Source organism: Drosophila sechellia, chromosome 3R (genome assembly GCF_004382195.2).
Source record: "Drosophila sechellia strain sech25 chromosome 3R, ASM438219v1, whole genome shotgun sequence".
In the NCBI taxonomy this organism is placed as follows: Eukaryota; Metazoa; Arthropoda; class Insecta; order Diptera; family Drosophilidae; genus Drosophila; species Drosophila sechellia.
The window spans coordinates 17,283,695-17,294,948 of NC_045952.1; the positions used below are offsets into that span (position 1 = coordinate 17,283,695).

Here is an 11,254-nt window from a genome sequence, read left to right on the forward strand (position 1 = left end):
CCTGGTCACACTGCCGGATTATTTAATATAAACATTGTGCTCTTTATTCTAAAAATATGCGATGTGCCGTGTCCAATTGCCGAAATTTCTCTAACTGCCGCTCCAAAAGGAATGCGGTTGGGCAACGATTGGGTTTTTTCCGCTTCCCCAAGTGCCCGGATACGTTTAAGGCTTGGCTAGCATTCTGCGGCTACACGGTGGAGTCCTTAAAGTTGAAGAATCCCTGCATTTGCATCGAACATTTCAAGGATGAGGACATCGAGGGATCCCTGAAATTCGAAATGGGTTAGTTCCGTGTGTGAGCCGCCGAAAATGACCAACTAAGTCCTTGTCCTTCGCTTAGGATTTGCAAAAAAGCGCACTTTGCGACCAGGTGCAGTTCCCTGCGTGAACAAAAGTCAGGAAAGTACATCGGAAAGAGCCCGTGAGGAGAGGTCACAGCGCCGCAGAAACCAGGAGCTAGTGGCTGAGCTATTGGCGGAGGAGGAGGCCAAGCTAATCCCCCCGGAGGATACTTCATTTGAGCAGGATAGTGTGTATTTATCGGAAACTGTAACCATGGAAATGGATCCACTTTCGGGCGAGGAAAGGCGGGATGAGCTGCAAAAGTGTCGCACATGCTACAAGGACTTCACCGCGGACTCCAGGGCCAAGGATCTGTTTGACCCGGCCAACAGTGTCCTGCTCTTTCACATCGAAGTCATAAGTGGTGTCTGGGTTGGTTATTCGTACATTTTATAGAGCAAAGTAACATGTATTACGCTAACTATCCTGTAGATCATCCACAAACCAGACGGGCCGCGCCTCATGTGCCCTGCGTGTAAATCGGCCCTGGATCAGGCCATCGATTTCCGGGAAATGTGTATCAGCACCGAGCTCAAGCTCAACCAAGCCAAGCCTTCAACTGATGCAGTGCAGCTCGAGGCTCAGAATGAGGATCTTATATCGTCGGAACACGATTTGGTATCTGATACGGAGAACAATAATGTAGAAGAGATTGAAGATGCAGGTGGAGATTATGTTGAAGATGAAGCCACATCAGATGACCAACCAAGTCAAGAGGCAGTCGACGAAGCCGCTGAGTCCGCTGACCCGCCCGCCGCCCAGGATCCGCTCAGTGTGGCTCTGGGGGCCAAGATCTTCAAGGAGCTGTTAGATCAATATACAGGGAACGAAAAAACGAGACTCAGGAAGGGAGCACCAATCGCGAGTAAGCCCAGAGCTAAGGAAAAGGCAGATGGCGAACAGAAACCGAAGCGCAGTGCCAACCCAAAGACCAAAGAAGAGAGGAATCTCATACGGCGGGCCCAGTTACGCGCCAAGCCGCCGAACTTTGTGTGCGATCAGTGCGGCCAGGCTTTCCGCATGTCCCACAATCTGCGCATCCACATGCTGCGGCACAGTCGCACCAAGAACTACCAGTGCAGCGAGTGTCCAAAGACATTCTACGACGCCTACATGCGCAACATGCACATACGCATCCGTCATCGGGGAGAAACTCCCTTCGCCTGCGGCTTCTGCAGCGAAACATTCGCCTATGCCGGCGCTCGCCAAAAGCACGAGAGGTCAGTGGTAAATGTACAAAACTAACATCCAAGCATAAACTTTCCTTTGTACTTGTCTATCCATTTCAGCGAGGTTCACAATGCGGCGCCTCGTCTCATTGTGAAGCGCATCAATCCTAAGCCCATGCCCAAGCCTCGAGAAAGTGTGCGCTATCAGTGCAAGCTGTGCCACAAGCACTACGCCTCCAAGTACGCTCTGGGCTGGCATATCAAATCGCACACCGATGCGAACGCCTACAAGTGCCAGCAGTGCAGCAAGAGCTACTCGGATCCCAACAAACTCAAGCGCCACGAGATGACCCACGAGAAGAGGCCGCTCCAGTGCGACGTTTGCTTGAAGGGATTCTATCAGCGCACGCGGCTGCGGGAGCATGAGCTCATTCACACCGGCGAACGTCCACATTGGTGGGTGTACTCGAGCTTTTAGTTCATTAGCTTCCTAATTATAAAATTGCTTGTTTATCTTTGCAGGTGCGAGGTCTGCAATGTGAACTTTCGCTACAAGTACAACATGAAAAGCCATGCGAACAGTAAAATGCATCAGGATAATGCTCGCAAATTGGGCGTAGTACAAATTGTTGCAACCGAATGAAATGCGTGCTTCTTTTTTAATTTTCACTAAGTTGGATTTATGAATTAATGGCGGTTGGATTTAATTTTCTTTTCTTTCTGCGTTCGTTTTCGATGTGACTGGAGGAGTTGATGTGCTGAGTGAAGTTGCCGGCGCGCAAGAACCAGAGATCGCATACCTCGCAGCTGAGAAGTACAGGGAAATTAGATAGAATAATGCGAAATAACTAAGAGAAACTCACTGGAAAGTGCGCTCGCCCTTCTTGATGATCTCCCACTTGGACTGCGGTGCTCGTCCCTTCTTGCAGGCCTCCCTGTAAAATCATTATAATCAATTATAATTCGTGGCTTTAACTGCTGCGAAGGACGCACCTTTCATGTCTCACGCGCGAGCTGTTCGTGCTGTATTCCAGGCCGCAAAAGGTGCAGGCGTAGGGACCCTCCGTGTGCTTCAGCTGGTGGCGCCGCAGCAGGTGAAGTGTGTAGCACTTCTGGTGGCACTGGTCGCACTCGAACGGCTTGGTGCCCGTGTGCCGCAGCAGATGGACATGGAGATTACTGGTGTCTTTGAACTGCCGGCCGCAGTGCTCGCAGATGCAGGGCTTGGCGCTGGGTCCATTGCGGTCCACAATACGCTTTGGCTGCTTATCATCGATGACTTTCACATGGATCAGCTTTCGGCCCATGCGCATTGTGTGCTTCTTGGACTTTATTTTGGCCGTGTTCTTGCTTCTTCGCTGTGCTGGCTCGTTGGTGGTGGTCGCCACTTCAGTCTGTGCCTCTCCATAGTCCTCGGGAAGGGGTAGGATGTCTTCACCCGGTGCATTGCCATAGCTAAGAGCTTGTTCAAGCTGATTTTCGGAATACAGCCGTTCCGGATCCTCTTCCATTTGCAACTGGATGGGTTCTATTTTGATGTCACTGGCCGCCATCAGCTCGTCAATGCCCAGCGGGTCCGGAGCAGCTGCCTGCTGGACGCGAAGTTGCTCCATGGCCGCAGGAGCCTCGCCGATATTCATTCTCCTCCGCCGCCTGTCGAAGAACTTCTCGATCTTGGCGCAACGTCGCCGGAACTTTTGCACCTGGCTGAGCAGCACCTGGCAGTCCGTGCATATGTGATTGGGCAAATCCTGGACATTTTGCAGCTGCAAGATGGTAAACAAATTCTGGTTGGAAACGAAAACTGCTGAGTGGAATTGTTCACTTACCCAGCAATTTGTGATGGAGCGGACACACTGCAGCAGCTTTCGGCCCGCAGGCGAGAAGATCTGAAGGCAGTCATCGGCCACGACGGTCTTGCCGCAGGTGCGGCAGAACTCCTTCATTTTATGCAATTGATTCCCCAATTATTTAAATTTATTTGTTTGACATGCGTAGGAGTGTGACCGTTGCTCAAAATGACAAATTAGACTTTGAATGCGCAACGGGCACCTTTATCCATAAATGTTTCGACAGTCAAAACAATTGTTTACTTCCATCTTTACAAATGGGTGAAGTCTAATATTCGAAAGAAAATTATAGAAACTAACACGGAAAGCTAGAATGCAGATTATCATATTCATTATCTACGAAATCAGTTACGAATATGGTTTGGTATTTTTATACAATCCACCACCAACTATCGATAGGCAGACGAGCAACCAGTGCGATGGATGGTAACTCTGGCCGTTTCCGCCCTCCATCTTTCTGCATTGACTTTTCACGATGGTGAGTTCGCTGCTACTAAATTCTGCGAAAATAATAGTTTTTCACTGTGAAAGTGGCCCGCAAATGGAGGCAAAACATGAGTGAAGTGCCGCCACAGGGCTGGGCCATGAAAACAACACCCAGCGCAAGTGGGAAAATGTGAAAATGCGGGCAAAAAACAAAAGCATGCCTTAACCTCGAAAGCAAGCAACTCCAGGTGCTGCTCAATGGTGGTCAATGGGGTTTATTTATGTCTGGGATACAAGTGCCAGTTGTTAATACGAGCCCGTTTTTCTTTGCAACATTCTAGCCGCCTAAGAAGGACGCGAAGTCTTCGGCCAAGCAGCCGCAAAAGACACAAAAGAAGAAGGAGGGATCCGGCGGCGGCAAGGCCAAGAAGAAGAAGTGGTCCAAGGGAAAAGTCAGGGATAAGCTGAACAACCAGGTGCTGTTCGACAAGGCCACCTACGAGAAGCTGTACAAGGAAGTGCCCGCCTACAAGCTGATCACCCCATCGGTGGTCTCCGAGCGTCTGAAGATCCGCGGCTCCCTGGCCAAGCGTGCTCTCATCGAGCTGCGCGAGAAGGGTACGTTTCCTTACGCTTCCTAGCACTTCGTTAGCACAAATCCTAATGCCACATCTCTTTGCTTTTAGGTCTGATCAAGCAGGTCGTGCAGCATCATTCCCAGGTCATCTACACACGTGCCACCAAGGGTGATGAGGCGTAAATGAATGTTTTACCTTTTGCCCATCTCGCATCGCCGTAGTCGCACTCGCCTTACAATAGAACTCTGTATCGATAGCACTACGATGCCGCTGTGTGTGAAACGTTGAATAAACTTGCTTTCTTATTGATGTAAGGGACATTTGCGTGATGTTTAATTGCTATAAAGATATACCCTCTAATAGAGTGATGTATCACTGCTGGTTTCAAGGAGTCGACGGAGATATCCGACTGGGAATGTAAAATATCTTATCATTGCCCAAAAACTAGAGTGTTTTTATTTTCATTCCTAATGTTCTTACAAATCGAACAGCTATAGTGCACTATATTTGGAAATCAGGATACCAAGAATTCTTATAATAGCAATTATTATTCATTGCAATGTGCGTTTAATCAAAAATTCTTATAAAAAAGTAAACATTTCTTTAATTTCGTGGTAAAGATTAGGAACTATTTTTAAAACAGCCGCTAAAATGTTTTTAGCAGTTGAATTAGCACTTTGAATTTATACAAATAGTAATATCATGAATCATTTGCATGAATCATTATATTATGAGTATCATGAGTCCACTTTCAACAGCAAGAATTTGGATATTTTCACAAAAAAAATTGATTAAAATTTGTTTATAAAAAAATAACGAATTCCCAATAAGAATAAGTATTTGTCTTCTTCTTGCTCTAAAAGCCATTCAACCTCTCGGTTTTCACGTGACAGTGAGCACTCAATTCGTAATTTCACTCAACTTCATAATTTGTTGATCTGATAACAAAATATAGTCAAAAAGAAATGCAATTCAAGTTTATTAAAGTCTCATTAAATAAGTATAGGTATACAAATTAGAATTAGAATTCTTAATACATGATTAAAGTGAAAAATAATAATAATCAAAAGACCGCAATAAATCAAACTTCTTTAAAATTAGTATATACATTATATTCCAACCAAAATTCAAACAAAATGCCAGAAGATGTAACTGGAAACCGACCACTGAAATGAATCCCCAACAAACTTTCAATGATAAACTTACAGTGGCCATTTGCCATTCACAACGAAACGCTGCTTGCGCTCGGACGAAATGTTTACGTGGTTACCATTATTTTGATGACAACACGGCAGATTGGTTTGGTGCTGGCAAAGACGGGAGTTCGGTTCTGGTATCTGGTAGCCTGTAAAAATGAATTAAGCTACAGCTGAATCGCTGATCGACGAGCCCGCGCCGCACAACTGTGCACACAAGACGACGACGAGGTCGAGCAGGAAGCGTTATAGCTGTGAGATAATTTGGGAATCAAAGAAAAGAGACCTGCCGCCGCCGCCGTTGCCGATAAAGATTCTCGCGAACCCGGTCAGAAGCGGAGTGGGAATCACGGAATCAGCTGGAGCGCGGCTATAGCCACCCGATAATACCACGTATGCAAACAAAGTGTGCTATCTTGGGTGCTTAAATCTCATGTAGGTCTCGTGCTTTTTTGCAGATCCATAACCGGCAAGATGATACCGCTTTCGCACAAGGACCGGAGCAGCCTGGGCTACCGGGTCCGGGAGAAGCTCAACAGCTGGAAGCGACTCATCTTCTCCGACCGCAACTCCCGGAATCTGTTCCTCTTTCTGCTGCTTAACCTGAGCTTCGCCTTCGTGGAGCTCTTTTACGGCATTGTGACGAACAGTTTGGGTACGTACATGGCCACTAATGGCTTTTTATCTTATCCGCAGTTTATAACCTACTTGATGGTTAATCCGCAGGCCTGATCTCCGATTCATTCCACATGTTCTTTGACTGCACTGGCCTCTTGGCGGGATTGGCCGCTTCGGTTATCACTAAGTGGAAGGCCAACGACAAGTTCTCCTACGGCTATGTGCGCGCCGAGGTGCTGGCCGGCTTTGTGAATAGCCTGTTCCTGCTGTTTATCGCCTTCTTCATTCTCTCGGAGGGCGTGGAGCGACTTATTGAACCGCCGGAAGTCAAGCACGAGCGTCTGTTTGTCGTCTCCGTGCTGGGACTGCTGGTGAACCTGGTGGGCATATATGCCTTCAATCACGGCGGGCATGGACACTCGCACGGTGGACACGGACACTCCCACGGTGGTGGCCACGGGCACGGGCACTCGCACGGCCACACGGACGCCGGCAATCAAAATCACCAGGCCATCACCTTGGACAATGGTAATTGCAGTAGGATACTACTACTCATTATGTTCATTAGGAATGGGACCATATTCTAATAACCCCATTCCAATCCGCCCATTTCTAGGCCATGGACACTCGCACGATCACGACAGCCATGGACACTCGCACGGCGACATGTCGGGCAGCAACTCGCAGATCATGCGCGGCGTCTTCCTGCACATCCTGGCGGACACTTTGGGTTCGGTGGGCGTGATCATCTCGGCGGTGCTGATGCACATGTTTGGCTGGATGATAGCGGACCCCATCTGCTCCATCTTCATAGCCCTGCTGATAGCGCTCAGTGTGCTGAGTCTGATCAAGGAGTCGATCATGATCCTGATGCAGCGACAGCCCGCCGACCTGGACCGATCGCTGCCGCAGTGCTACCAGAAAGTCACCGGTCTGGCTGGCGTCTATGCTGTGCAGGAGCCGCACTTCTGGACCCTCTGCTCCGATGTCTATGTGGGCGCACTCAAGCTGGAGGTGTCCAAGAACGTCGATCCCAAGTACGTGGTGACGCACACACGGATGATCTTCGAGGCGGTGGGCGTCAAGCAGATCTACATACAGTTGGATTATGTTTGATGCCGTTGGGATCGACCCACCGGTGTCCTTGTACAATGATCTGTATAGTTATCAGCGCGTGTTGTATGTTTGTGGGCAGTGCGACTCAAACATTATGAAATTTTAGTATACTACGGCGCCACAATACCCCCATCACTTCCGAATGTCCCCTCCAAGAGCTAAGTAAAGGAAAGTGTTTGATTTTCAGTTGTAGTTTTCCGAATTTTTGTTAACTTATTAACGTTTGTATTTGTTGAAATGCGTTCGGCATTCATTCCAATTCTATACATACTGAAAGCATGGCATAACTTATGCGATAGTCCATATCGAGGAGCATTAGTGTAATTGTAAGCTAAGCGAATGATTTTGTGCAAAGGTAAATATAAATATTTAATGATTTTTTAAAATTCAGCATGAACAAAACCAGAAAATAGCAACTAATTCTGACTGACATTTCCATGGACATTCCGCCGTGCGGTGGAAGTGCATCTGGTGAATCATTTTTACCACAGTTTGAAGCATCAAAATTATGAACGAAATAAAATTTAATTTGTTATTAGCATTTTTATACGTAAAACGAACTGAAAGCAGTTTTAATTCCGGTTGGGTGGGTAATTACCGTGGTTTTTTGTTGGGTATAAACAAATAACTTAATATATTCGATTAGATTAACCTATTTTAATTATTTACAAAAGCTCCCCTTTGAAAATAATCTGCTATTGTACTGCCCCGTTTACTACTTGTTCTTAAAAATTTAATTTTATTTGAAAGACCCCAAAATAAACCAGAATTGTATAGCTCATTGTTCTCTTTATTGCTAAAAAGTTTTCTTGAAACAATACCCCCCATTTCAATAACGCTTCAATGAATGAGAAGGTATATACATAGACACATACCATATGTATGTATATTAAAAAGCATTTAATTCAACAATATCTGAGAATATCGGAGAAAAATTTATAGCTTTTTATTTTATTTTAATAAAATATTCTTTACAATTTAAGAAAATATATTTTTCTTTTAAAAAAAAATTTTTTCGAACATCAGACAATATTGCATGTTCGCCCTAACGAGAGTCCACTGTGCACATCTCTCACGCGGCGAATGGCAACAGGTCGACACGTTTCGCTGAAATGGAAATAGCACCTTGGGCGCAGCGCCACGCCCATTAAGCAGATAAAGACGTACGTATGGCCCGACCTGGAATTAGATTATAGAATCCCAATTTCCAGCGAGAGCGGCGCAGTTCGTTAGCGTGGTTGAGGTTAGGGCGAAGCCAACGTGAGAAACTGGGGCAAGTCGAAATGCAACGTGCAGAAAATCTTGTTCCACTGCGCATGACCTCCAAAATGTCCGATGGTTGTAATGGTATTGGAGCGGGGCATGTGTACATCACTGTCAAAGGTCAATAACTCCGTGATTGCCCCAAAAAGCAGCAACAACACAAACTAACTGAAGTCTGTGACTCAGACAGCGGTGGCGCCCTCTCGTTCCCACTCACGCCACCATATGGCGGCGTCTACCTACGCATAACTGTATATTTGAAAAGAAGTACAGACATGCGGATTAACATTCGTTTTGTATAGGTGTTCCGTTTAATTTCAGTACTGGTGTTCCCATTTTCGGTCTTTGTTGTTTTTCGATATCTTAGCGAAAATGCATACTAATTTGTAGGTGTTGCTATCAAATTATTATTTTAATTACAATAGGTGGCGCAATTCAATTGTTAGCTCGCTGTGATTAAACAATAAACATACAATAAAGTCGAATCCATGAGCGCTCCGGTAAAAAGAAATTAGATATAAAATCGCACTGATCGAAGACAGGCATTTTTGTCAGCGTTTTTAAACATAAATTTAAGACTTTCAAAATTGTAACTAAGCATCTGATAAATATGTATATGTGTGTAGAAGGTAAGCACGAGTATAGGTTCCGTTTTGTTGGGGGGATCCATCTAGCATTTCTCCTCCTCCAGACCGTGTTTGAAGAACATGAGCACGGGCACGCTGTCGCCGTTGATTTCGCGGTATTCCACCAAGGCCACCATGCCGTCGCAGTCCATGGATTCGCCGGTGAAGAACTGCAGCTCCTTGAAGCGGCCGAGGATGTCCTTCATGGCCTTGTTCATGTTGGTCTTGAAGATGTCGACCTGGTCGGGCGACTTCTCCTCCAGCTTGGCCAGCACCTTCTTCATGTAGTCCTTCAGGTAGAGGGTGTACGACTTCTTGTCCCCGAAGGCGAAGCACTCCGTCAGTCGGTGGTTAAGCACAACATCCACGCCAGACTCCGAGGTGATATCGGTGCCCTCGTCGGCCTCCTCGGCGGATGCGTTGGCGCCCTCTAGCTTGATATCGTCACCCTGGCGGGTGATCAGCTTGCCGTACACCTCGTAGATCACATCATCCACCAGCTTCATCTTGTAGGTGTCGGCGAACATCTCGTCCCCGGTGATGATATCCTTGTAGATCTTCATGGTGTTTGGGTTGTGTGGAGTCTGAAGATGGCGTCTAAATCGCTGGCGAAAATGCAACTACAACTGCACCGGACCGGGAACACTGCGAAACGACCTGCCACGCGCTCACTCGAACAGCGAAAAGAATGAGCGAGAAAAAATGGCGAAAGAACTGCCAACTCGCTTGTGTCTGGCATCGATTGATCCGGCAGTGGCAGCGCCTACTATACGCGTATCGATAATTTTAAATGTTTTCTTCGTACTTTTTTTTATTCAAAAGCAGGGAATATTGAAAAGACGGACAAAATTTTTATCGGTTTAATATTGATGTTTCTTATGTATATTTATGGCCATTCTAGCTTTCAATCATTTCAGACTGTTTCAGTAAAAAAATATAAATATATGCAATATTCTCAATATCAATTAATATAAAAGTGAGAACAGAATTAATGAAATTAAGTTATTACATTGTTTTTACAATGCTTTACAGTTTATATGAAATCGATACAATGAGACTTATTTTTTTTACCACGTAGTGGCATCCCTGTAATATCGCGCATTCAGTGTACGGTCCCATCAATACAAGTTCGAGTGAAAAACAGGGAAATGTACGTAATTTCTGCGATGGCACTGCGAAAATCCTGATTTGTGACTGCTTTTTGCAGGTATGCACTCTCCAGCTCGTTGATCCGCTCGCCGGCGTTGCGCCAAGGCCTCCAGATGGCCGCTGCCAGCCGCCCGGTGTCGATGAAGGTGGTCTCCGTGGCCGAAACCCAGAAGGACGAGTCGTTCTTCGAGAAGAACGAGCGTTTGGGCAGGGAGCTGTCGCCCCATCTGACCATCTACCAGCCGCAGCTGACCTCCATGCTCTCGATCTGCCACCGCGGCACAGGATTGGCCCTGGGTGTGGGTGTCTGGGGCCTGGGATTGGGCGCTCTGATCTCGTCCCACGACATTAGCCACTATGTCACCATGGTGGAGGGCCTCCAGCTGAGTGGCGCCACTCTGACCGCCCTCAAGTTCATCATCGCCTATCCGGCTGGCTATCACACCGCCAATGGTATTAGGCATCTCCTCTGGGACACCGGACGGTTCCTGAAGATCAAGGAGGTCTACTCCACCGGTTACGCAATGGTCGCCACCTCTTTCGTGCTATCCGCTATCTTGGCCCTGCTCTAAGTCCAAGACCCCAGCTAAACCTATTACATTTTAGTGCGAACACTGTGAAAATTGTTATATACTAAATACATGTAGTGTGTATATTTATAAAGGTGTTTGTTGTGTTACGCAATCCATTTTGTTGCTTTGGGCGTGCTGCATAAGATTGTTGTTCGCTGCAATTTGCAGGGTGTGCGTGTTTTTAACTATTTCGGTGATTTGTATAGTGAGTTCAGTGTGCAGGCCGGTTAAGTAGACATCTTGCGGTCCATTGACAGCGAAATCAAGTATACGCCCCGAACAAGCGATTTCCGATAGCAGAATATTACTTGCGTGCGCCCAAAAGTAGGGAATATTTTATTTGGAC

The 11,254-nt window shown here is 46.5% G+C and overlaps 6 protein-coding genes across 7 annotated transcripts; 4 read left to right on the forward strand and 2 right to left on the reverse strand.

Moving 5' to 3' along the window:
* Window position 1: 1 nt before the first annotated feature.
* LOC6606863 (zinc finger protein 184) lies at window positions 2-2,187 on the forward strand. The gene is made up of 5 exons (XM_002031621.2): window positions 2-285; window positions 344-717; window positions 778-1,565; window positions 1,635-1,970; window positions 2,037-2,187. Exons 1-5 carry the CDS (start codon window positions 57-59, stop codon window positions 2,155-2,157), a joined length of 1,848 nt encoding a protein of 615 aa, XP_002031657.1. The 5' UTR covers window positions 2-56; the 3' UTR covers window positions 2,158-2,187.
* Window positions 2,155-3,539, reverse strand: LOC6606864 (zinc finger protein with KRAB and SCAN domains 4). Its single transcript, XM_002031622.2, has 4 exons — window positions 3,344-3,539; window positions 2,508-3,280; window positions 2,378-2,449; window positions 2,155-2,321 (listed from the first exon to the last, which is right to left on the reverse strand). Exons 1-4 carry the CDS (start codon window positions 3,458-3,460, stop codon window positions 2,195-2,197), a joined length of 1,089 nt encoding a protein of 362 aa, XP_002031658.1. The 5' UTR covers window positions 3,461-3,539; the 3' UTR covers window positions 2,155-2,194.
* A 211-nt stretch (window positions 3,540-3,750) lies between these two features.
* Window positions 3,751-4,686, forward strand: LOC6606865 (40S ribosomal protein S25). Its single transcript, XM_002031623.2, has 3 exons — window positions 3,751-3,842; window positions 4,132-4,408; window positions 4,477-4,686. The coding sequence occupies exons 1-3, from the start codon at window positions 3,840-3,842 to the stop codon at window positions 4,548-4,550; spliced, it is 354 nt and encodes a 117-aa protein (XP_002031659.1). The 5' UTR covers window positions 3,751-3,839; the 3' UTR covers window positions 4,551-4,686.
* Window positions 4,687-5,641: 955 nt separating this feature from the next.
* On the forward strand, window positions 5,642-7,858 carry LOC6606866 (zinc transporter 7). Of its 2 annotated transcripts, none has more exons than XM_032722379.1 (4): window positions 5,642-5,957; window positions 6,004-6,219; window positions 6,291-6,710; window positions 6,799-7,858. In XM_032722379.1, exons 2-4 carry the CDS (start codon window positions 6,039-6,041, stop codon window positions 7,296-7,298), a joined length of 1,101 nt encoding a protein of 366 aa, XP_032578270.1. In that variant the 5' UTR covers window positions 5,642-5,957; window positions 6,004-6,038; the 3' UTR covers window positions 7,299-7,858. The 2 variants fall into 2 exon arrangements, with proteins under 2 accessions (XP_032578270.1, XP_002031660.1); XM_002031624.2 differs by having other exon boundaries at window positions 6,023-6,219.
* A 991-nt stretch (window positions 7,859-8,849) lies between these two features.
* LOC6606867 (translationally-controlled tumor protein homolog) lies at window positions 8,850-9,901 on the reverse strand. The gene has a single exon (XM_002031625.2). It carries the CDS (start codon window positions 9,748-9,750, stop codon window positions 9,232-9,234), a length of 519 nt encoding a protein of 172 aa, XP_002031661.1. The 5' UTR covers window positions 9,751-9,901; the 3' UTR covers window positions 8,850-9,231.
* A 352-nt stretch (window positions 9,902-10,253) lies between these two features.
* LOC6606868 (succinate dehydrogenase cytochrome b560 subunit, mitochondrial) lies at window positions 10,254-10,999 on the forward strand. Its single transcript, XM_002031626.2, has 2 exons — window positions 10,254-10,337; window positions 10,395-10,999. Coding segments are annotated over exons 1-2 (516 nt in total). The 5' UTR covers window positions 10,254-10,335; the 3' UTR covers window positions 10,909-10,999.
* The last annotated feature ends 255 nt before the right edge of the window (window positions 11,000-11,254 follow it).